General features: G+C 36.1%; 1 protein-coding gene across 1 annotated transcript in view; it reads left to right on the top strand.

The window, feature by feature from the left end:
* The first annotated feature begins 244 nt into the window (after positions 1-244).
* The window catches only part of LOC109109494 (protein jagged-1b), a 58,921-nt gene continuing 33,134 nt past the window's right edge, over positions 245-26,031 (top strand). Inside the window, exons 1-2 of the mRNA XM_042743853.1 lie at positions 245-775; positions 6,387-6,704. Of these exons, the coding sequence (XP_042599787.1) occupies positions 548-775; positions 6,387-6,704 (546 nt within the window). The 5' untranslated portion in view covers positions 245-547. The remainder of the gene's footprint in view (positions 776-6,386; positions 6,705-26,031) is intronic.

The following is a 26,031-nucleotide window of genomic DNA, read 5'->3' as shown; positions in this document are numbered from 1 at the left end:
AAAATAAATCTGATTACCAAATTTAAATTGACATATTTTCTATTAGTGTTACAATAGTGGAAATGTGGTTGTAACAGCAGCACTCTTGACAGTATTTGAAGAAAAAAAAAAGTTATATTTATGGACTAGCCTACATCAGTTTGTAATAAATATGTCGATATTGTATTCAAGTTAGATACAGGTGACGATTCCCATGCGGAGGACACACCCTCTTCTGGCAACTTTACCGCTAGTGCTCTCCACGGTGATGCGCAGTCTCGCTCTCTGCGCTCGTCTTTGCTTTGGGAGGGCACCGGGAAAGCCTACCCGGTTGACGTGAGGGAAAAGAGCTGCTTTAAGTGAGTGGGAAAATAAATGGGATGAAAGCTCAAGTCACTAGGTCAGCAGGGCGAACATTCAAAGCTTCTTAACTGTAGCAGGTGGAAGGAGGAGGAGGAGGAGGCACCCTGGACTCCGCGCGGAGTGTGGAAAGACATCAGTGGTCTTATCATTTACCTGTGCCACATTTACTTTGCTCGTATTCGCACTGTGTCTTCACCATGGACACATGGACAGTGTAAAGAAAGCGTCACCAAACAGGGGAAGGCAGTTCCGTACGCACAGAACAAGTGCGCAAATGTCTGCTATGAGAATGGATAGAAACCGAAAGAGTTGGCACTCGCGGGAGAGCTCGAGCGCGGACAGAAGGGGTGCTGCTAGGGCGATGATAAGGGATGTAGAGCGCGGACAGCACTGGACCGTCCTTTTCCTGCTCTCGCTCGCGCTGCAGCCGCAGGTAAGCCGCTGATCACGCGCTATTTTCAGCCTGCTTGTCACTTTTTTCCACGGGTGTTTTCTCTCCAGAGCTTTACACGGACAGTCCTCGGTGGTTATTTAGTGCAGTGTTGTTTTTACTTTAGTGCTGGTTGCAAGTGGTTTGCACCAGTGTGCGATTTATTTAGTGACTTTCAGGCAGCTGAACTTTTTTACGCAGTCTGTCGTTTTCTGGGCGCAGTCGGTTGAGGTTCATCTTGCCCAAACAAAGCATAAACTTAAAGACTTGTTAATAAATTTCTGTTGTTCACATCTATGTAATAAATAACTACAGCAATTAAGCTTTTTGTCGACACCGTCTGAAATTGACAGCTGTTGCTATGGCAAATACGATTTGCAAACTTTTGTGATTGCTGAAATTATATATATATATATATATATATATATATATATATATATATATATATATATATATATATATGATAGAATATATATATATATATATATATATATATATATATATATATATATATATATATGAGAATATATATATATATATATATATATATATATATATATATATATATATATATAAACAACACACACTTTAAACACACCCAGCCTGCTTCTTCACCGTAATTTGGGGGGTTTAACCTGGTGTGCAACCCCCATAATTCCGTTTTACACCTTTGTGGACGAGAGACCTGTGTTGTGCTGTTACCGTCTGCAGCCACCTGTTGTTCCATCTTTCTTTGTTGCGCGCCGCACTTGTCGCTCTTTTTGGGCGTGTTGCCTTGATTTTCATGCAGATATGAAAGTCTCATGTCAGCTATGGTTCATATGCAACATCATATCTGATGAACACGGCAATTTGTTATTGTAAAGCTTGTCTGTAAGATTATTTGCACAACATATTTGTGTGTGAAATGTACCCTTGTGCACTGGTTTATTTGTACAACAAAAGCATCATTTTGCTGTAGTATAAATGGGGACATTGTAGCGCTTTTCTATTTAGAGCAGGGCTTATTTTTAATTTCATTATGTTTACATCAGGCAGTAAAGTAGCAGCCATGGAGATTTTATAAAGAGAAATGGGTTTCTTTGTGGACATGTGATTTTGCTTTTGTTTGCATTCCCAGAAAATGCTCAGTCACTCTAATTATGCTGATCCATTTGTACCACCCAAATGGCTCAGCTGTATTTAGAGAACACATATCATCATTTTATTTGATCAAAATATGAATCTCTCTTATGGTTTGAGAAGACTACTCTGTTTAATACACATTTGGCATTAAAACCAAGGTACATTATTTCAGAATCTGCTCCCAATGCTACACATCCCACCCCAGCCACCTATTATTCCAGGCTTTGAGGTCTCCGCTGGAGTTGTTGGTCTACAGTGGAGATGACAACTCACCTGCTGTGTAGGGCAGATCCAGGGTATGAGAACCCTTTGAGTGCAGAAAGCGCGTGTGTGTTCTGGTGGGTTACTGCTGGTTGCACATACCTGTCCTGACACTGAGGGCGTGTGAAGAACGCTAATATTTTGGTTCTGTCGTTTGAACTCTGGTTGTTGAATGCTTTAATGGTTCTTGGAAGATCTAAAGCATGTATGTTACAGAAAGTTCTAGAGAGAAGAAATTTAATGGTTTTTATGTTATTGTCAGAAGAGATGAGAAGGGAAGTGATCAACAGCTTTGTATTTTTAGTTGGGCTATAAAAAACAGGGCTCAACAATAAGGATGGCCTAGTGGCCTGAGGCCAGTTGATGGAAATGTCACTTGACCTATCCAGGCGTATATAGTGAGGTTAGTTACAGCTGACTAACATAGATGAGGTTTATTAAAACTATCAGAATAACTTGTGATAGTATATGAATGTACAGTATATATGGAATACACTATGCTGCCAGTCGGTACAACTTAAATGTTTCTGAGAGAAATCTCTTATGCTCACTAGGGCACTCAAGTTGTGCAATTTAAATTTTTCCTTTCACTTTGGAGTGTTACAAGCTCTTGGTGCATAAAGAAGATCTGTAAAGTTACAAAGACTAAAGTCTCAAATCCAAAGAGATATTCTTTATAAAAGTTGACTTGTCCACACCCTCCTAAGATGCCTCATTCTAACACGCCCCCACTTGTCTACGTCACGATGCATAACGCCGCCCAAATGTTCACGCAAAGAAAGAAGGTGTAACTTTTATTCTCGCTGTTGCCGCTGGCACCATGTTGTGGAGACCCTGTGTTTCGTTGTGAAATCGAAGCTACTTTGTTTGGCCTTCCAAAAGAGGACACAACTAGAAATCAATGGTTTAGTTGTATTTACAACACTGTTGTATTCAACCCAAATATTCAGATGTGTGCAGCGCATCTTGTGCATTTTGTTTTGTCATGCTGGGACATGGCATTATAGTATGGTTTGGCAGTGATTCCCAATCCCAGTCCTCTTATCACATACAACATTTGTTCGATTCGACCGCAAGTGCCTGCGAGTTGTGGACATCACTGGATATTCCACCATGATTCCAGTTCAAAACAAGTGTATAAGTTCCATTCAAAGGGCATTAAAGTTTTCGAGATGTGAATTTAAATTGTATTTATTTACAGAGCAGTGGTATATGATGTCACACTCGTCTGTGTGTGAAGACGCTGCAGGCAGCAGCGCAAATCCATGAATGAATGTTCGGAAGTAAAGTAAACTTCAATGGATTTCGAAAATACTCTGGAATTATGTGGAAAATAATGTGTTTTTTGAACCTTAAACCGCATAAACACATTGCATTACACCAAATTCACAAATTAATGTTCTTTTTAGCAGCATCATATGACCCCTTTAATCATAAATACAGTAAAAGAGTAATATTGTGAAAGATTATTACAATAAACAAATTTAACATATAAAATGTATTCATATACAGCAGCCATTAGCCAACAAGTTTTTATTGTCATATGATCCTTCAAAATAGGAAGTAGGTATCTTTTGTAAAATTATAAATATCTTTAATTTAGCTTTTGAACAATGTAATGTGTCCTTGCTGAATAAAATTAATAATTTCTTATTATTCATTAAATCTATATAAATTCATTAAATAAGTATAAAAATGGTAGATTATATAATAAATATTAAGTGATCTCTCAAATGAATGAATGTCATGGAGATACATTATACCTTTTTTGTAATGCAAATAATTCTTGATTCATGCAAAAATTTTGCTCACTTGCAAATGGTATTATAATTTTAGTATTGCTATTATAATTATTGATTATATTTGTGGCAAACATGCTGGGTTGTTTCAACCCAAAATTGGGTCAAATGTTGGGTTAAAATTTCAATTTAAAAATTATACCCAACAGTTGGGTTTGTCCATATTTTGAGTACTAAAAAGTGAAATTAAGGATGATTCCCGGTTAAACGCCCAAATCAGGAATGGAGAATAAAACAGATAAGGGTTACCTTTTGTGTTAGACAGCAATAATACTTTAACAGTTAGTCAATACATGTCTTCAAAATGCGTAGCTGCCCCCTCAAATTTGTGTTATGCACATATCCTTTTTGTTTTAAATGGCAGTATGTCTTTATCTCTGATGTTGGATGGCAGGAGTTTAGCACGAGTCTTTGTGCGGTTTTAATGTCTCGGTAATGAGCCCTGTGATGCAGCTCCTCAAGAGAGGCTGCTGAAATACAGGTATGTTGGGAATGACCCTGGCGGAGGATAGAGGGAGAGGAAGAAAGAGAGATGGAGAGTGATGGCCGGTGGTCTATCTGCCGAGCGTTTGATGTGTCCATGTTTTGGGAGCAGGAATGGGACAACATGCCATGATGGAACAATGGGAGGACAGTGCAGCCATTCAGCGGTCCTGCTCAAACGTGGGGTCACAGGGAGAGGACAGGCACCACCGAGTCTTACTGTCTGACCCGGCTTGGAATGTCGTATTCACAGGAGAATCAGTGTGTGTGTTTATTTGTGTGGGAGAGAGTGTGTGATGCACATCAGGATTTTTCAAGTATGCGCATCTTCAGGATCTTAAAATGAATAAATAAATAGTCTACAATAGTTTTGATAAAGCATGTTTTTTTTTTCTTTCTAGGTTTTTATTTGGGAAATCGTTTTTTTTTTTGTCCTACTGAGAGTACCTAATGCCCAGCAGTCCCTTTGCAGAGTGTGTGTGTGTGTGTGTGTATGTGTGTGCGTCTTCTCCTCCTTTGTGACAAAAAGAGAGGTGAATAAAAGAATGGCAACAATGAAGACAGGAAAGTCTGAACATAATGATGAGAGAAGAGGAGATCTTTTCCCAAGTGAAAAAGAAGAGAACGACACAGTCGGAGAGGGCAAGATAGGAGCTGTGTTGTAAATGTGTTCCCCTCTGGGGAGAGAGGGAGAGAAAAGAAGGGAAAGGTATTGATGTAGAGAAAGAATGGAAGACAGAGTTCAAGGGGTTGAAGAGTAGGAAGTGACTAACACAAGGGAGTAAGGAGAGAAAGCGTGAGAGAGAGGCAAGACATGAGGAGGTAAATAACCTGAGGGGAGAAGATGGAGGTAATGAAGTTAAGTGAGCATGCAGTGATTACAACACAGAAGAGGACTGTAGCTGTCCGTTTAGATTCAGAGATTTCGCTTTGAATCAATGTTATCATCTGTTCTTTCTGTCTTTATCTGCCTTCAGATACAAAGACTGCTAGAGTCATTATCTGTCTGAATGAATGGCGTCTGGTGAGGATTGTGTTTGTGTTGTTTGACACTGTATGAATACAATTTTAATGTTTGAATACATATATTTTGCTTAGTCTGAAACAGTAGGGCCTTTGAGCATTATTACAATGCAATCGAGTGCTTTTCAATTTTGAGGAATAGTTCACCCAAAAATAAGAATTCTGTCTTCATTCACTCACCCTCATGTTGTTCTGTAAACCCACATGACTTTATTTGATCAGAGTGCTGTCAAACTTTAGAAATGACAATAAAAGCACCATAAACATTGAATAAATTTAGTAAATCAAGTCGAGAAGTGTCTCATCAGATTATTGGTGAATCATGATTTGTTTATTGTTTATGCACTGATTTCATGCACATTTGTGTGTTTGTACATTAATTAGCCTAAATTGGATTCATTATCTACAAATAATCTCAATTTTGTGTTCCATGGAGCAAATAAAACTAAATCATCACAATTACATTAAACTGGTATATATCATTTTTTGGAGTTTTATTTTTATTACAACCGAAGTACCAGAGGAGCATTTCAACTTAGACAGGAAGGCCTTCAAATTTTCTTTGTCAAATCAAGTTTTTGCCAGATTTGGTGGTTGAGAACCACTGCTTTAGGCATTACTTTTTAATAATAACAATCAATATACTTGTCATTTACATTTCAAAAGAATATGATACATTTTTATAATCGACAACAGCATTGATATTCTAACCTGCACCAGCCAACGTCCAGATGTGATAAAACTGTTTTCAGAAAGCCAGTAACTGTGGAGAATATGAACAAGCATCATGAGAGAATTTAAATTCTAAACACCGTTGGAGGCTGAAAGTGCTGCTTCTCATCTTAATGACTTCATGCACTTTGTCACTTCAGTTTTCCTGTTTGGTTTCCATTTTTTAACCTCGCTGTTTTGAATTTCCATAGGTTGTCTCTGCGGTGGGCACATTTGAGGTCCAGCTTCGACAGTGGCTAAACCCTCAGGGCTTTCTGCAGAATGGTCAGTGCTGTGACCCCCAGGCCAGTGGAGGGCAGCGCTGCTCATCAGGTGATCAGTGTGACACCTTCTTCAAGGCCTGTCTGAAGGAGTACCAGGCTCGGGTTGCACCAACCGGCACCTGTACATATGGCACTGGCAGCACACCTGTCCTGGGTGGGAACTCCCACACCTTACATCATCATGGAAACGAAGGAAGCGACAGCAGAAATGGACGAATTGTTATCCCATTTAAATACGCATGGCCAGTAAGTACATCTCTCATTTGCTTAGTGAACAGCGATGAGGTAAAACATCATTTGATATAGAAACCTTTGACAAAGACTGCTTGAAAGACTTGGATAAAGTGTTGGTTTTTCTGATCTGTTGTGCGTGGTTGAATATATCAGAAGGATATTTTCTAAAGGGCAGCTGTCATGTCACCATTATACTGTCAGTGTTGCCAAGACCTCACCTCTACTGACATTATCATGTCAGTTCTTGAAGGTAAACTGTGTAATTTAGTATAACAGGTGGAAAATGACAAAAAAGACCACACTAAAGTGTTCTGAACACATTCGCTCATCTGCCATTGGTTGAAAAATATATTAAATACATGAAAAATGTACACCACCCCCAGACTCCATTGGCTGAGCTAATGTGGGAAAATGGGGAAAAACACCAACAACGAAATTTAGGGGTATCATATAAAAAAATAAGGCTGAGCCAATGTTTATGACACTTCTGAAAATGATTTGTTAGCACTAGAGCAACAGTATTTACACTTTTATTTGAAATCAACTTCAAAGAAATATCTTACCTAAAGTTGTCTCTACAAGTTAAAGAGATATCAAAAATGAAAGTTCTGTCATCATTTACTCATGTCGTTCTAGAAGAATTTGTTCATCTTCAGATATTTATAATGAAATCAGGAAGGTTTCTCTCCCTCCTCTGAAAGTCTATTACACCAAAACGTTGATGCTTAAATATTAAGGGTTAGTTCACCCAAAAATAAAAATTCTGCCATTTATTACTCACCCCAATATCATTCCAAATCCCTCAGACCTTCGGTTCATCTTCGGAACACAAATTAAAATATTTTGATGATATCCAAGAGCTTTCTGACCCTGCATAAACAACAAGAGAACTACCTTGATCAAGGCATAGAAATTTAGTAAAGACATTGTTAAAATAGTCCATGTGACATCAGTCTTTCAACCTTAATTTTATGAATCTATGAGAATACATTACCATGAAGCATGCTAAAAAATGATGCTAGGGTGACACTGAGGAGAAGAATTGTTTCATTAAGTCATTATTTTTGTTTTCCTTGCACACAAAAGTAAAATTATGGTTGAATCACTGATGTCACATGGACTATTTTGTCTATGTTCTTGGTACCTTTCTGGGCCTTGAATGTTGTACGACCCTTGCTTTCTGTGGAGGGTCAGAAAGCTCTCGGATTTCATCAAAATATCTTAATATGTGTTCCGAAGATGAACAAAGGTCTTACGGGTTTGGAACGACATGAAAGTGAGTATTTAATGAAAGAATTTTCATTTTTGGGTGAACTATCCCTTTAAGTCTGTTCATCACACAGGTTCATACAGTCTTCAGAAGTCTTGGATTTTCATTTATGTCTTTACAAATATTTTGTAGCATCAAAGTTTTGAGCCAGAGAGACAGAAATCTCTCAGGTTTCATTAAAAGTATCTTTATTTGTGGTTTCAAAGTAGGGATGTCAACGATTAATCGATGATCAATTAATTGTCGATAAGAGATGCAATCGATTAAAGCTGTCGATGGTCGGTTAACCGATTTAATGTTGGGCTGCGTGCGGGTAATGCGCAGAACACGTGCGAGCGGCTGTGAGTGACGGAGACCGTATATAAACGCACCATCATTCATTCACAATGTACAAATTAAGCTTTTAATGTGAATTAAACTTTAAATAAGCCTACATTAAAATAGAAACAACATAAAAGTTCTTCAACAAAAAGCAATAGAAATGTAGTAACTAAGTCACTTCATCAGATAACTGTTTCATATCGTGCGCTTTGCAGTGCTGCGGGACACAGGACAGAAAGGCTATCCTATTACTTGTTAATTCGTTCGACTTATTAATTTGTGGCAATTGTCCATGTTTCATTAATTGTGTTCCCTAAATAACCCATGATTTAACTAAATAAGGGAACAAATTAATAAATCGAACGAATTCTTAATTCATGAAATCTTTAATTTCCCTTCCCATGTTTACCACAGTAAAAGATGCGAAAACAGTGATTAAAAGTGAAAGATAATAAAATAAACCTGCGAAATTAGAGGGTTAGACTGTGAAGATTTAGGAAAAGAAACAATGCATATATGTTATTGAATTTGTGTAAATTCGTGACTAACCGGCAAACCAGAACAAAGCCGCGTAAATAAAGGCTATGGGCTCGTACGGCATCTAGAGGCACGCTCGCGATCCAACATTTTCCTATTATTCCTCTAATAAACAAAGCTTTTATACCACACTTGTCATAATCAGAGCTTATAATTTGTGAGTAAATAATTGCTGGATTCAAAACAGCGATTAAAAGGCGCTGTGACCGACACAATACGCTTTCCCACGCGCATTCAGTGACGTCACTAAACGGTGACGCCATCGTTCACTAGTATCTGCATGGACCTAACTAGGGCACAGGTTCTCAAGCCCTGGGACAAAATGGGATGTTTTAAGGAAAATGTATAGCCTATATAAGTAATAGGCCCAACATAAAAATAACATTTTTTTTTTTAAATATGCGAAATATATCCGACTTAAATAATTAAGATAACGGATTTAAAACAGAAGTGTGGCTGCGCTCCATAAGTTCATGGGGGAAAAAAGGATGACAACGCATTCTGTTTGTTTGCTTTATTTTACAAGAGCACAAATCTTCTGTTTTTATTGTGTGTGCGCACAAATGAAAGTAAACACTTTTTTTTAATTATTATTATGTCTCGCGCCGGAGCCTGCTTCACATGTAGCGATTCAAACTCACATCGCAGTCTGTTCATTACCAAAATAAAATAGTCCACTAAACATTTAAAAGGTTACACTGCTCAGTTTAAATAGACCTTATACCGGTTCACTCTGCTGTTATGCCAAGGACGTTTTTGCTCATATGAAGAGGATTATTTCCCGTCTATATGCGAATGCGTACAAGCCTAGTTAACATTATAAATAATAGTTTAATATTCAAACACATTGCGAATATGGAAACATTTGGATTTGTGCCGAATGAGACATGAGCAATAACCTCCAAATAAATCTAGCCAGAGCCGCGCTCGCTCGTCCTCGTATGCATGCACGCACGGTCACGAACTAATGCACTGTATGCCGAATTTTAAAAAAAACAAATAGGCCTACTGGAATGCAAAAATTCAAAATCTGACATTTTATAGGACAGAATCCAGCTGGATCAAATTAATGTGAGCAACAGTGTTTTGGTGCAGCAGCGCCGAGGTAAGCAGTTCACTTGCAAGCAGTCACACGCGCGCCACAGTTATGTTTGGGATAATTTTATTTTAAATACCATAATGTCAGTTGAAAACATTGCAATTGTGTTTTAAAAAATACAACAACAAGCACCACAAAATCATTTAAAGAGGCGTGTGCAGCGGTCTCCGTGCGGGATAGGAAACAGTCAACAAAGTAAAATTACCTCAAAAGTATGGCACGCTCTCTTCATTTTATGAAATCATCATAATCACATCTATTCATTTTATAATCCTGCTACTAGCATTTTATTCAGACTAAAACTCCTTTAATTCAAGTGAGAAAGCGTTTTGTGTGTGTGTGGGGGGCTTTTGCACATACTGTCATACCGGTGACTGCATGCATGCAACAGATGCATTTTGCAGCATTATGTTTAACGATTAATCGATTAATTGATCGTTAATTTAAACGACGATCGATCATGGAAATAATCGAAATTTGACATCCCTATTTCAAAGATGAACAAAAGTCTTATTGGTTTAGACTGATGGGTAGTAAATAACAGAAGTTTTGTTTTGGGGTTAATTAAAAACAACAATAAAAGAGTTGTACTGAAGCATTTGTTTTCCACTATCCACAAACTTGGATCACATCCAAATCGCATGCAGTGGTTTCCTTAAAGCTATATAAGCTTGCCTGCTATTTTATTAACTTGTTGATAGGGAAGTTTTCACTTAACCTTGATCTGACCCCAGTGGCATTATGCCGAGCATATGGAGGTAGTAATGCTGGCTGACTGTTGGCCAGACCGTGGACGTGCTGTGCCAGTGATCTTTACTGAACCTCGCTGTGAGTGCTGCAGTCAGTGTTTGTTTTTTTCCAGCATGGGTCTTTAAACTGATTACACACTTATTGATTAGAGCAGATAGATAGTGTGTGAGAGAGAAAGAGAGAAAAAGATGAGGGTGAAAGATTGTAGCGCAACTTTTAATTTGATCTATTGGTGTTGTGGTAGCTGAAGATAAAGACGGTCTTTTGTAACATAATGAGTGTTCTGGTCCTCTGATTTGATAAGCTGCATTCAGAGATACATGCTGATATTTTGTATAATGTCACTGGGACATTTCATTGTCTCTCTTCTTGACTGTGTTTGCCATACTAACATTTTAACCAAACCATTTTCACTGGTGGAGCAAAAATAAACAAATTACTCATATTTCGTCCGAATCAGTTCTCAGTATTTGTCTTGTTTATTGAAGTGCCTCAAAAGCAACATCACATTTGCAGTCTTGCTGTTGTGCTGAATATCAGCACGACCACTGAAAATAGTTTGGTTACAATGTCACAAATACACAATTGGTTTTTGATCGGTTTAATCAAACCTGAATATAATAATTTACAGCTTGTTTATCTTCTATTTGCATTCATCTCCTCTGTAGTAGTTGTCTTGACTAGAAAATGCGTCTTTCTTTCTCTCCCAGTTTGTTTCATCATTTTCTGGCTCTTTCTTTTGTGAAACATGTTTATTCTCTCTAATTTTCCAGACAAATTGACATCACTAGTTTTTATTGTCTGCAGTAATAGAGCAGACGCTATCACTACAAATAGACCATTAATCGTTGACTTAAAAGCAAATCTTTAATTAGACCACTGTGATTTAATATTGGTGTGGTTTTTTGTGATACCATTTGTCAACTTCATACAAATTCAATGAAAACAGACACATAAAAGAGAGCTGCCCAAGGCCCAAGAAGGAAACCAACTCTTTTGTTTGTCTTGTGGTTAAGATCATGAATGTCTTGTCACTACGCTAAGTCATCACACATAATACCAATCTTATCATCAGAATCAAAAGGGAGCGGTTGGGGATATCAAACTCTTCGATGAGTCACAGAAACCCCCGATAAAAGAAAGATGACTCTCATGACCCACATATCTCTCATGTAAAATATTACAGTATTCTCTTGCTGTAATTACTGTCTACCATGGTGCTGCATTACAACAAGCTTCAGGCCTCAGAATCCCTTCCAAATAATCGCCGGCTGTAGAAGATTGACAGGCCAGTAAAAGTATTTTTTATTTTTTTATTTTTTTATACTGTTGAATGAATGATGAAGTTCTTAGAATTTTATCATCCTAACTGAAATGGAACCTAGATGTTTTTTTTTTTAATCATACATTTGCTTTACTTTTACATTTATTGATTTGGCACTATTATCCAAAGTGGCTTATACCACAAGTATACACGCAGGTATACAGCGGGTAACCAAGCTAATGCACACATCAAAACTTTTAGAAATGCACAAATTCATGCAAATGACAGGCCAAAAAAAGGAGACTGACAGCCAATGGCAGTCACGTCTGTTTCTACAGTACAAATACACAGTACACCCAAATGTTGAGTACATAATTTTTTTTTTAATTGTTAAAATATTATTCATTAATTATTTGTTATTAAAATAACTGTAAGTAACTGTATTTAAAATCAGTGTTTCTCATACTTCATCCATCATCTTATCATTGAGCAATGGAACATTGGATTTCTTTCTCTGCAAAGGATGTATGTGATCTGAACTTTTTGGAATGGTTGGTGCTGCACCTATGATGCAATAAAATGCTCCCTGATGGTGGCTCACAAGATTTTGGAAAATGATTATTATTATCTGGAAGTTTTAGGATCTAATTGGCTGCTCATACAGTAATGAGGGTGAGAAAGGTGATATTATTTTGTCAATTCATTAATTCTAAATGGTAATAATGTTTTCAATGAAGCTCAAAGCTAGCTGGTGCAGGGGGAAATCATCTGATGCAGGCCAGCTGTCCTGGCTTTGAAGAACAGGTCTGAAAGCCTCCGGCAAATGGACCTCTGTGTACTGGATTGGCACTAGGGATGTGCATTTTGCAGATGTGACATGTTTTGAAATTTAGAAAAGTCACAATTTTCCCAATATTTACCAAACATTTACACTAACCAAGTTTATTTTTCAATATTTTAATGACACATTCACCACATGGGGCATTCCAAAAGGCACAGAAAAGCCCAAGCAAAGATCCTGCATTAATTGTAAACTGAGCCACTCTGATATTGTAAACAAAAACAGATCTTACTGCGAATACCATACAACCACATTTATTCTTAGTTTTTGAGTAGATGCGATGTATAAATGCATGTATTACAATCTGAGTGTATATGAGAATGTTGGGCTGTTTAAACTGTGAGTGTGAGAAAATTCTGGAGGAAAACGGCTGTCTGGATCAGTTTCAGGGCAGGGCTGAAGGGTGAGGGAGAAGGAGTGAATGGATTCTGTGGGCATCAAGGGAGTGAAAGAACCGTATTATCTGTCCATCTTTGTGTGGTGGTTCAGGTGGAAGGAGGGAGGGAGGGGGGTATCAGGATCCCACAGCCTCAGGTGAAGAGACAAACAGGTGAGCGCAGGCATTATTAACATTATCCTCCCAGCCTCTCGGTTCACGCTGTAAGTGTCGGTTCCTGAGTGATGACCCACACAGTGTGTTTCACCGTTTAACTGTGTTGTCATAATGTAACGCACTGTGGCTCCTCCATTGTTTAGTGTTTCCTGATTAATGGTGTCTTGATTGAAGCTGTTGGCCTTCATGTGGTCGCACAGTAAATTAGATCATCACTCTCCCTTTCTTCCATTGTGACAAGAAAAGAAGAGATGAGGGCGTCTATGATCAGGATGAATGGATATGGAGAGGAAGTGGATGTGTGGGAAAATCAGTTTTTAGTCGATGGCTTTAGTGGCAAGGTTATTACCTCCATTTAACGCCACAAACGCTGGGGTGCACAAGGCAGAGGGTCAGATGATCTTGAATTCTGTAGGTAATCGAAGCTCAGAAATGTGAATAATCATCATCTGAATACAAAGCAAGTCAATCGAATAACATGCAGGGTGGGAAATATGACCAAAGTTGTAATTTATAAGTAATATGTTTGACATATAAACACATATTTGTCTAAATCTGTTTCCAATTGACATCAGGAAAGGATATAATCATAGAGAACTGTTTTGTGTATCCTTAACTCAAGCAGCATTGTATGAAATGTCTAAATAAGCACAGTTTGGGGTTTTAAGTTCTGGTTTGGATTTTGAGCTCACACTAGGAAAAGTCTGTAATAATACAGCCTAATATACTGTGTTAATATGAAGGAATTTTCCATTTTTAATAACTGTATTTTGAATTATGTATTGCATTGTAATGTGTTTTAGGGTTGAAGGAAATGTCAGTAAACTGAACAGAACAAAAAGGAGATTATCCATTTTTCTACTGCTTTTTTCCTTACAGTGCGGTTGTTGTGGGTTTAATTTCCTGCATGTTGCTGAATTTAAGTGAGTGTGATAACCAAGTCCTGAAGGTTATCTGATGAAGATTGGATTCATCCCTCTGAGATATTTGAAGCCATTTATCACTGTCTCAGTAATACTCTGGGTGTCTGTGTTCACTCGCAGCAGTTTTTGGAGCTTCTGCTTTTTAAAGACTGGGTTGTAGTTAATCTACTTCAATATTTGATTGATATTTTATTGTTATTATTATGACAATTTCCCAATAGCAGCCTGAGGTCACACACATTGTCCCCTACTGACCCTGCACCTCATTAATCAGCCACACCTGAGATCAAACCTCAGAGCAGACTTGATTAGAGGCCCACAGCCTTTATGAACTAGGATACTAAAATTAGTAATGTGGCATTTAGCTGACACTTTTCTTTTGCTTATTACAGGGAAAGTTCCTCTGGGTCACCTAGGGTTAAGTGAATGGCTGAATGAATCACACAAACATAAATGCATCACAATTTCACAATTAAAAACACAAGATCAAAAGGAAAGAATAATAAATTATATTATGCATAAAGACAATGAAACCTCCTTTCATGACAGTTCTCACTATCACCAATGATAGTAGTTAATAGATTTTTATCCTGTTTGGACATAATGATTTGTCAACGTATCTGTATAAATTAATGTCAAAATAACAAATACTTATGTATAAATATGTATGTATGTATATTATTGCTGTCAAACGATTAATCTCTATGTGTGTGTACTGTGTATATTTTTATGCATATAAAGACATACACATACAGCATGTATTTTGAAAATATGTACATGTATATATTTATACTCGTATAAATTACATCATATATAAATATATTTAATATATAAACGTAACATATTTTTCTTGAATATATACATGCATGTGTGTGTATTTATGTATACATAAATATACACAGCACACACATACAAAATCTTATGTAAGCAAAAACTTTTATATTGGATGTGATTAATCGCAATTAATTGTTTGAATGCACTAATATATATATTCAAAAGTTTGGGGACAGTGTTTTTAAAAGACATTACTTTAATTCAGCAATTAAATCAGAAGTAACATTTATACTGTAATGTTAGAAAAGATTTCTGTTTCAAATAGATGCTGTTCTTCTGAATGTTACATTAATTCACAAAAAAATGTATCATGGTTTTTACAAAAATATTAAGCAGCGCAACTGTTTTCAGCAGTGATAGTAATAATAAAATGTTTCTCTCTCTCTCTCTCTCTCTCTCTCTCTCTCTCTCTCTATATATATATATATATACCAAATTAGCATATTAAAATCATTGTTAAAGATTCATGTCACACTTAAGACTAGAATAAATGGCTGCTGAAAATATATTATAAAAGTATAAAAATAAAAAATATTTTTAATTTTAAATTGTTAATAATATTTCACAAAATTACAATTTTTACTGTATTTTTGATTAAATAAATGCAGCCTTGGTGAGCATAAGAAGCTTCTTTCAGTAATGAATCTTACTGACCCCATACCATACAGTAGTGTATAATCAATTTAAATAATATAAAAAATATTATGCTAATGCTAATTAGGCTTCAGTTAAGCTTCTTTATGCAAAATATACTTCTTTATTTCAAACACCCAAAAAGATTTTCACAGTCTTTGTAAGATTCACACAGTGTTAGCTCATGCATTCCTTGCAGGGTTTTACCTTTAATCTTTCACTTTCCAGTCCCGATCTTCAACCACAAAGTTACACCGCCACAAAATCACCACCACCATTTTAAATTCTTCCCTCAATTCCACTTCCATTATACCTGTAATCCTGAGCTTTAACATGGGCAATCGAATGTACCTCAAGGGGATATGGCTGGCTAAATGGAGGGGACATGTCCAGACATGATCCCTGCCTGGGCTTATGAGTCCCATCCATCAATTAAAATGTAAAAAGCAATTTATCCATGACTCTATGTCAATTCCAAAGAGCAAATTCAGAAGATTGAGTCTGAATGAAAGAAAATCCATCCGGAGGTTTCTGTGGAAATGTTTCAGTCACAGTTCATCAGAAGAAAATAAAATTAAAATTTGTCCTCTGTGAGCTGTGAGAGCATTTATAGACTGTGTTGATGTGGTTTCATAGTCAAAACAGTTATTAATATAGCTGTTGTGTGTTAACTTAGGCTAATGTTGACAAATGTTGACTTCATACTAGTTAAATTAATGCCAGCATTATCTTTGAGTAGGTCAGTTTACAGACATGCTGTCATAAGCAGGAAAAACACACCCATGAGCCGACGCAATTCACATGGGAAAAAATATCGTCTGGCTATTGTAAATTTTCATCTAAACAGTGCTTATATATCTGTATCTTGTGTAATATGATGCATGCACTCTGTTTTTTGTTTATTTATGTGTATATGTGTGTAAGAGAGTATGAGAGAGTGTGTCTCCAGGGCGAGCTGTAAATTGATCTCCTTCTATTATGTCATGTTGTATTTTGGAGAGTTTCAGCACTCAGTTACCTGGACATTCCTGCTGCCTGGGAACCAGAGAAACTCATTTACTAAAGGGACACACACAGAGCGAGAGAGATTCTTCCTCTCTCTTTCTTTCCCTCTGTTAACTCCTACGACCGCATACCTGTGCAGTCACGCAGACAGACTAATGTATACCGTGCAATTGTTTCAAGACCATTTTGTCTCTCTGTAATTTGCTGGCTTTTTTATTTTATTGTACATCTGTATGCAGACTCACAGCGACTGAAAACACCTGTAATGACAGCAGTCATGTACAAACACAAGCTTTGACTCATCGACACGCCATGTTAATTCCATTAACATTCATTTGCGTATGTGCTGAAGATAAGATCCTAGCCTTGGGACAGAGTTGGGGGACACTGGGACATTGTGCTCTCATTTGTGTGCAAATTGGATTGAAGTGGGAGTTTGCATAAAGGAAGAGGTCCTTGTCTCATTCTCTTCTCACCTTCAATCAAAATGGGACACAGTTTAACTGTATATGTGTAGAGTTTTGGGAGTGATAACGTCATTTAAATTAATCATTTTTTAAACCCTCTTAATTTTGTGTGAGTACACAATATTGGAGTCACTCCAGAATTGCAATGGTTGACAAACTCATAACCGCATCAACATTTCTCCACCTTGTAGCTGTAAACTATCAACATAAGCCATATTCGGACGGGACTAGTTTTCCAGGGGGTTGTAAGAGAAATTTTTATTTTATAGACTTAACTGGCGATTTTAATCCTGTCTGAATCTGCCACGTCTGTTTTTTCTTACACAACCTCTGTATTCCAGAGCAAATTATACCTACTGGTTTTCAACATACTCAGTGATCCTCTGAGAAAACTAATCCCATCTGAATGTGAATGTCTGTGATTGCGGACAATATTTTGTTCATAATGCGTTTCCTTGTGTTTTGGCATGAACTACCGTAGATGCTCTTAGTAGCGCACATAAAAAAATTAAAAATAAAAAAACCCAAACAAACAAACAATAAAATCAAGAACCAGATCACGTAAACTGTTAAGACTGGCTACTGTAATATCAGCGTCAGGTAAGATTACTCACTTTCATTTCTTTATTCAATTACATAATGTTTTAATTACATATGTACTTTTACGAAAATGAAACGTGGTTTTACAACAAATAAATAATAAACTAAAGTAACCACAGATTAACCATGGTTTCCTATACTAGCCATAGTTTAACAATGGTAATTGTAGTAAAGCTGTGGTTATACCAATAGTAATTAATTCGAATGACTATACGCAATGCACGCATTCAGAGTGCGTAATCTCTACAATGCCCAGATGTACAAAACAGACCCTCCTACCTCTGTAATAAACATGATAGTCCCATCCGAATTGGTACATGAAAATCACAGATGTCAGGTGGTAAGAATCAAAACTCAAATGTAGTTTAGAAAATTAGTCGCGTCCGAATTGGGCTAACAATGAAAATTATGAAAACAAATTAAATTAAAATTAAGAAATTAACCCTTGTGCATCAATTAAAAAAAGTTACGCATAGGTCCATAGTGGACAAAAATGTCCATGTCAAAAAATTGTCATAAAAATGTGAAGCTTGGCAGTACAGAGTTAAGTTTGGTCTCATTTTAAAGAAGACCCATGGCAGATTATTGTTGAAGTAAAAAAAACTTTAAAAAGTGAAACAAAACAAAAAGTTACAGAGGTTTAAGTTTATGAAAATTATTTATGAACAATATTCTATATAAAATATATATTTTATAAAGCATGTTGAACTCTATACCTACTAGAAAATCAAAGCCATAAATCTAAACAAGTTGTGTTCCAAATTTGAGGTTGATATCTCAAAAAATGAGCTTTCAGTAAGATTTTGTTTCAGCACAGTACCAAATTTATTTCTCTCTCAAATATTACAACAACACACATACAAACCACACTCTGACATCCATACCAACACACCTACACAATTATAGCTGCATTATTTATCAAATTGGCTCTGTAATATGCAGAAGCAAAAAACAGTAATTAAGCAAGTATTTGCTTTATAGGCCAAAAAATGGCACCATCTGGTAAAAAATGACCTTTTAAAGCCTTGCCAACAGAATGAAAGCCTATTAACAAAAATTTTATCATTTTACAGTTAAATGGCACTGCGATTAAAAATAGCAGTTTAAATGGGTTTCAATGGGGACATTTTTCCCCAAAATCCCCAGAGAAAAAAATATTTTTACCAACAACAAAAAAACAGATTTATTAAAGGAAATGAAATTAAAATAGTAACATTCCCATAAAAATACACACCTGTGCCAAAATTTATGCAGTTGGCAATAACACAGGCAAAATGATGAAAAAAAAAAAAAAAAAAAAAAAACGAAAAGGGCAAAAATGTCCAAAAGATCGCACAAGGGTTAATAAACCAAATGCAAACTGATACGATGTAATCAATAGCTCATATTTAAAACCAATACTGGTAGCAAATGAGTGACGCTCACAAAGAAGTAAAATAACAAAAATGAATAAAAACTGTTGAATACCATGAATGAAAATATAATATTGAGCCAAAGTAAGATTGCTTAAATTAAGATTAAGATTAAGGAAACATGCAGATAAAACGTTTAGACTGTCACTTCACTGGCTCACTGATTTGATAAATGCTATGATAATTTAATGCTCTGCTCTATTATTCTTGTTATTCTTTTGTATCTTTTATTCACCCTTTCGCTCTATTCCCTGGCCTCATGATTTTGTCCTTTTTTCAAAAGTCACCCATCCATAACGTTCCTCCCATGTTCATTCTCTCTCTCTTTTCATCTACTCACTCTTGGGTGCTGCCTTGTTAGCTGGACTGTGCTCTCTTGTCTTATCTACCCCAGACCCACAATTCCTTGTCCTTTATCAGACTGTCTTCTGTCTAACGCCAAGACAATTACATATTAAAGAGCTGGGAGTCAGGCACAGGTTTGAGTCGGTGGAATTACTCTCAGTTTACTCTGACTGGCAGGTTACTTTAATTGACTACTCTCATTTAAACAAGCCTTGTCATTTCTTCCTGTCTTTTCATCGTTCGTCTCCGTTTATCCTTTTTGAACCCCTCCCTCTATCGTTAATTTGAACTCAGTTTCTTTTTTCAATTCAAATGTTTTCCATTTCTCCCTCAGCTCCTGAAATACAGGTTTTGGTGTCCTGCATAATGAACTCATGCACTGAGGGCTGTTGTTTCCACACTTAATGGGGCAGGTCATTGTGATGTCCTGCAGCTCTGATTGGTAGGAGTGTGACTGTTCTTTTTCTTCAGTGGCAATTTCATTTGTTCACTGGTTCTTAAGGCTCCTTCATAAAAGAGATGCTGAGTGCAGATGACAAGCATGAGCACAATCAGTCTCACAGGACACAGCATGGCAAGCATGTGTACTCTGCTCTTGTGCTCTGATGATTGATATATTTTTACGTAAATGTATTTTGTAAATACAGCTCTTCTAATTTAAGTTAAAGGGATGAATTTACACTCGTACATTAGCTCTGTTTCAAAGCTTGTCTTCTAAAGACCAGTTTACACTGCATTGACACACACCGATTGGCTGGTAAGGTTTTGTCGTTTTCATGTTCGATTGGCATTTTTTATTGGGTAGTGGAATGCGATACTAGATACTATAATCTGGAGATTGTCAAATTGGTCTTTTTTTTACATGTTAGGTAAAAACAAAAAAAAACAAACAAACAAAAAAAAAATTAGCCTGAATTCACTGTAAGTCGCTTTGAATTAAAGTGTCTGCTAAATGCATAAATGTAAAAGGTCTGAATTAGCCTTAAAGGGTTAGTTTACCCAAAAATGAAAATGAACCCATGTTTTACTAACCCTCAAGGCATCCTTTTTGTATATGACTTTCTTCTTTTAGACGAATACAATCAAAGTTATATTAAAAATTGTCCATGCTCTTTCATGCTTTATAATGGCAGTGGGCAGGTGTTTTTTTTTTTCAACAGTCTAAAAGAAGTCAAATAAAGTGCATCCATCCATAATAAAGCATGACTCACACAGCTCTGTGGATGAATATAGGCCTCCTGTAGCGAATCGATGCACTTTTGTAAGATAATATCTAGTGGTGCGTCGATCCGATACTCAGGATCGGTATCGGCTCCAATACTGGCATTTTCTGCTGGATTGGGTATCGGTCGGACGAACCGATCCAAATCCGATATTGTGTTTATATACTATTCTGTTATTGTTAAGCCCCACGAAAGGACAAACACATTATAAAGCACCATAAAGTCAAAGTCCAAGTGTTCTGAAGCTGTTCAATAGTTCAGCGTGAGGTACAGAAAAATATTTAAGTCCTTAAATTCAAGTTCACGTAAACTCTTCTCTCCTCTGCGTCTGTCTGTCATCCTCCATTCAGCATTCAAACTGCGTGTCGCGTTCGGTTATGACAGTCAGGATGATGGAACTCTCTCCAAGAGAGCACAATAACTAAGATTTAAATCTGTTAAAAGAAAAGACTCAATATACTATCGCACAGATTTAATAAACTACGCATCAATATCTCTTTCCATTGTGCTTTGAACTTCTCTATGCGGAGCTGTGCGCTGTGACTCTGTGTTGCTTCAAGCGCATCATTCTGCACACGGGATGTGCATAAGCGCTTTGTACCACTCTGTATTGGAGCTTTTTGTATTATATAATACTTTTGCTCAATAAAAGATTATTTATAGCGTTTCTTGTTCTGTCCTATAAGACTATTAATAATCTAATGTATAGCACAGTAATGGAGGCAGCAACATATGATAGATAGGACTCCTTTATCTATTATATGTTGCTGCCTTCATTACTATGCTATACATTTAAGAGAAATGTCTTTTCATTTTATAGTTTATATTTATATATAAATAAATTTATTTGTTTTTATTAATGTATTTTACAACAATACAGAGAGCAATGTGTAACATTTTACCAGATTTAGTCCTACACTTGTTCACTTTTTATTTGTTCCCCACAAAATGTTATTTCACTAAATGTTTAGATTTTATAAAATTGTGCATTCTTGATTTTTCTAGAATAAATTTGCTGCTAAATTACCCACTAACCTAGTTTATAATAGTATTTTTGTCATAGATTATTATATATTTTTTTCATTTGTTATTTTTCATTAAAATGAAGTTTAACACACAGAAGTATAGAAATTCTAAACTGATTTAAAATGATAGAATATGGTATCAGATCGGAATCGGCTGATACTCAGAATTTCTGGATCGGATCGGATCTGAAATTTTTTTATCATTGCATCTCTAATAATATCCATTTTTACAACATTAGAAACACTTTCTCTCACTTCCACTTTGTAAATGTCATACTTGCAAGCCATTCCAGGTGTATGATGTTGGACGTAAGTGTAGCACATGCACCTGTGAGATATGCTAGTTTCATGACTTTGTTTACAGGAGCAAAGAAAGCAACGTTTCCTTTCTTTAGCAAAGGAAAACCAGTCTCCTCTTGGCTTATATCAAATTCCTCCAACAATTTTTCTTTACAAATCCCCAATTTGCTCTTCTAATTTGTGACCAGCGTTTTGTTTTGCTCTCTCCACCACGCTTCTGCGTTTGTCACTAATCACTGGAGCATGCACTGCACCTACGTCCTATGTCATCTGCTCGAAATGGCTTTCGCGTACAACAGTTAGTGGAACTGAGAGAAAAGTGTTTTTAATGTTTTAAATATAGATATTTTTCTTACGAAAGTGCATCAATTTGTTACAGGAGGCCTTTATTTACACTCGGAGCTGTGTGAGGCATGTTTTATTATGGATGGATGTCCTTTGTTTGACTTCTTTTGGACTATTGAAAAAAAAACACCCACCCACTGCCATTGTAAAGCTTGGAAGAGCAAGGACAATTTTTAATATAAATCTGATTGGATTTGTCTGAAAGAAGAAAGTCATATACACATAGGATGCATTGATGGTGAGTAAGACATGGGCTAATTTAAATTTTTGGGTGAACTAACCCTTTAAGAAAACATCTCTACAGTCATAAAAGCTCATAAGTGAATAATTTTGAATGCTGTACCTGGACAGCAACTTAGTGTATACACAAATATTTGAGGACTTTCAGTTAATTCCAGTAGAGTTTAACATTAGCCTGTTGCTAAGCTAACAGCTCAACAGTATAAAAATAAAATATGCAGGCAAATATTGGGTAAAATAATCCATTTTATATTAAATTACAACAATATTTTAATGAACATTTTCAGCACTGAAAGAAAATAAAGCCTAGGTTTAGTCAGTTTATCAGGCATCTTGGATTTTTTACTGAACTCGTCCAGAGTCCCTTTCTGAGAAAGTCAGTTAACTCATAACCAAATTTGCAATGACCTTCGCGCAGCTATTTCAGGCATTCAAGACCAACCCCTAACTACCTCAATAAAATATTGAAATATCAAATTATGCTTTTAACATAATATATTTCAAGTAAACAAATACATTTCAAGTAAATCTAACATGAACTGTTCCACAAATGTTGGTTTCTTTTGCTCAAATGGTGTTAAAAGTGTATTAGGAAGGTAGTGCACATTCAGTCCAATGCGTGTATCTCAGAACACCGACTGTTTGGATTGAAAATAGTCATTTTAGTGGTAAAACCAATGATGTGATGACTTAATTAGTTGGCGACTGTCTCTTTTACTTTAAAGTTGGGACTTATTCCACCATATTGTGCCTTGTACTTCCCCATACATATGTAGGGAATTATGAGATATAAAAGCGACACTGCCTTATAATTTGGCTAAATTGTCTTGATGTTGTAAGCAAGCCTGTGATGCCTTAAAATGTTGTCTTCATATGTAATTCAGTAGATTTTTGAACAGAGCAACGCATGCTAACCATGATTTTATGTGAACATGCCAGACGGGGTAATTTCATTTGAAAGACAAAAGGGACCGCCCGCCCTGCCTTGGGCCCTGACGGGGAATGACTCGAGGAGGCCTGTTGTTTTTAGTGCTCAGAAATCACATACCTTTGTCAAGCCAATTAACCCAAAAAGAATTTGACTTTGAGAGACAGGGGAAATTATGTGAGGGTGGGACAAAAGGGATAGAGAAAGCGGGAGAGGGAGGCTGCTGATAATCATGCCTGGGATGAAAGAAAAATGGAGAGAGAGAGAGAAATAAGGAGAATGGGCAATATGAGGGTTAGGAGGGTAGGGGTCAGGGTTTCAGTATAGATGCCGTCATGTGTTTTGCATTCTAATGTGTAATATGTGCTTACATGCTTTTATAAACCCCTGTACCCCTTCAGTGTCTGGCTGAGTGGTGGCAGAGAAAGTAAGAGTTGGAGGAGATCGACCAACAAATTTAATGTAAGAAGCCAATTATTTGACAATGTTTGTTTACTCCAGAACATACAAGTGTAATAAGTGGACTTGATTCATTTTAGTGTGAAATATGTTATTGAAATATTATCTGGACCAGTGCTGTTAAAGTATTAAAAATAATTTCTGTTATTTGAAATCTGAAATAAATTAAAAGCTAAAAATATTAATATTAGATGAAAAAGATACATTTAAACAAAAATAAGAAAGGCAACTAACTGATTTAAAACATTAATAAATAATGTAATAGCATTTAAATAACAGTTAAATAATAAACCTTTGATGAACTTGTTCTGGAGACTGTGATGTTTCGCCATTTACGTTTTTTTTCCTTCTAATTATCGTACCTATTCTTTTCTAAAATTATCATACTTATGATTTTTTTTAAGTATCATGTTAATTAAAAGACCTTTTTTATTTTTTTTTTATTTATATTTTATTTGTACTTTTTAAAATGAATTAACAAGACTACAGTAATAAATAAGTGTACTGAAAAAAAAATCTAAAAGGCAATTTTTGGGGGATACAACTACTAGTGTAAATTTTATATGTATTTTGTTGCATGTACGTATTATGTATAGATTATTTCTTTTATATTTTAGGGTGACAATTTTACCATCAGTAGATGCAAAATTCTAATTCTGGCACATTGTACATTTATGTATTATTTATGTGCATTGTCCCTGTCTAATAAACCTGAAAATAAATAAATCAAAATGTTGATTGGCAATAAAAATGCTGTATGTAAAATGTAAAATGTAAACTAAAATCTTTATTTTGAAAACAAAATAAAGTTGCATATCCATATCATTTGTAAGCTTCCCATGTGTAGTTGTGCTTGTAAGCAATTTTTGTTTCTTTGTCAGTGCTGCTGTATGTGTATGAATATTCAAGTAAATGCCCGTGGGCCGCACTACAGCCAAATACCAAACCGCCTAAAGGCTTTCAGACACCATACATCCTTCACAAAGAGAAAAACAAGAAGACAGAAGAAGTAGGATGACGGACAGCAGAGAATGCTAAACAGTTTTTAAACAAGTAAATAGTTTAGAGGTGATGAAAAAAGGAAAAAACACCCTGCACTAGATTTGGAGATGGACGTCCATGTTTTGTAGACAAAATTCATACAGGAGATTACATAGTGTTCCTACAGCACACAAACAACAGAGCAGACCCTTGTCTCTATCTCTCTCTGAGGTCACTGGGGGTAAAGTAAAAAGATAATTAATGTAGCTGTTCTAATTTAGTCTCTTCCTCTCTAAAAACCCTCTGCTGCTCTGCTGGTAACACCTTAGGTGGATGCTACAGCTTCCATGGCAACACCTGCTCTCTGCAGGTATGTGAGAACAGGAGAGGATTGGATGAGTGTAGTTATTATGGGCTTGGATAAATGTGTGTGTGTCTGTGTGTGAACGTGCATAATTACTTTATTGATGTTTTAAGAGACTGTTTTTCCTCATTGGACAAAGTGTAGGCCTGCATCCATGATTCATTTGTCCTTGTTACAACAGGGACATGATGTGATTTTGTATCTCACAGTAGAAGCAAATAATGAATACAGTATTGGTGTTTAATATAATTTAATGTTTAAAGTGTCTTTTGCAATTTGAGTGTTTTCTATTTTAATATATTTTAAAATGTACTTTATTCCTGTGATGGCAAAGCTAGTCTTCAGTGTGACATGATCCTTCAGAAATCATTCTATATGCTGATTTGGTGCTGAAGAAAATGTTTCTAAATAATAATAATTCATGTTGAAATCCATTGTGCTACTTAATATTTGTAATATAAGTGTGCTTGTTCCAGCTTTCATTGAAATGCTGCTTGGTTTGATATTTATTATCTAAGACAATATGGCTTATGAGTCCAGATACTTTTGTGGCTATTGTAATTCTTTAATGTCACTGTACTCAGTTATCTTATGCATGTAATATAAAGAGAACAAACATT

The sequence above is a fragment of the Cyprinus carpio genome, chromosome B18 (assembly GCF_018340385.1).
Source record: "Cyprinus carpio isolate SPL01 chromosome B18, ASM1834038v1, whole genome shotgun sequence".
Taxonomy (NCBI): domain Eukaryota; kingdom Metazoa; phylum Chordata; class Actinopteri; order Cypriniformes; family Cyprinidae; genus Cyprinus; species Cyprinus carpio.
Note: the sequence above shows the minus strand (reverse complement) of the source record. Positions and strands in the feature narration are given on the sequence as shown.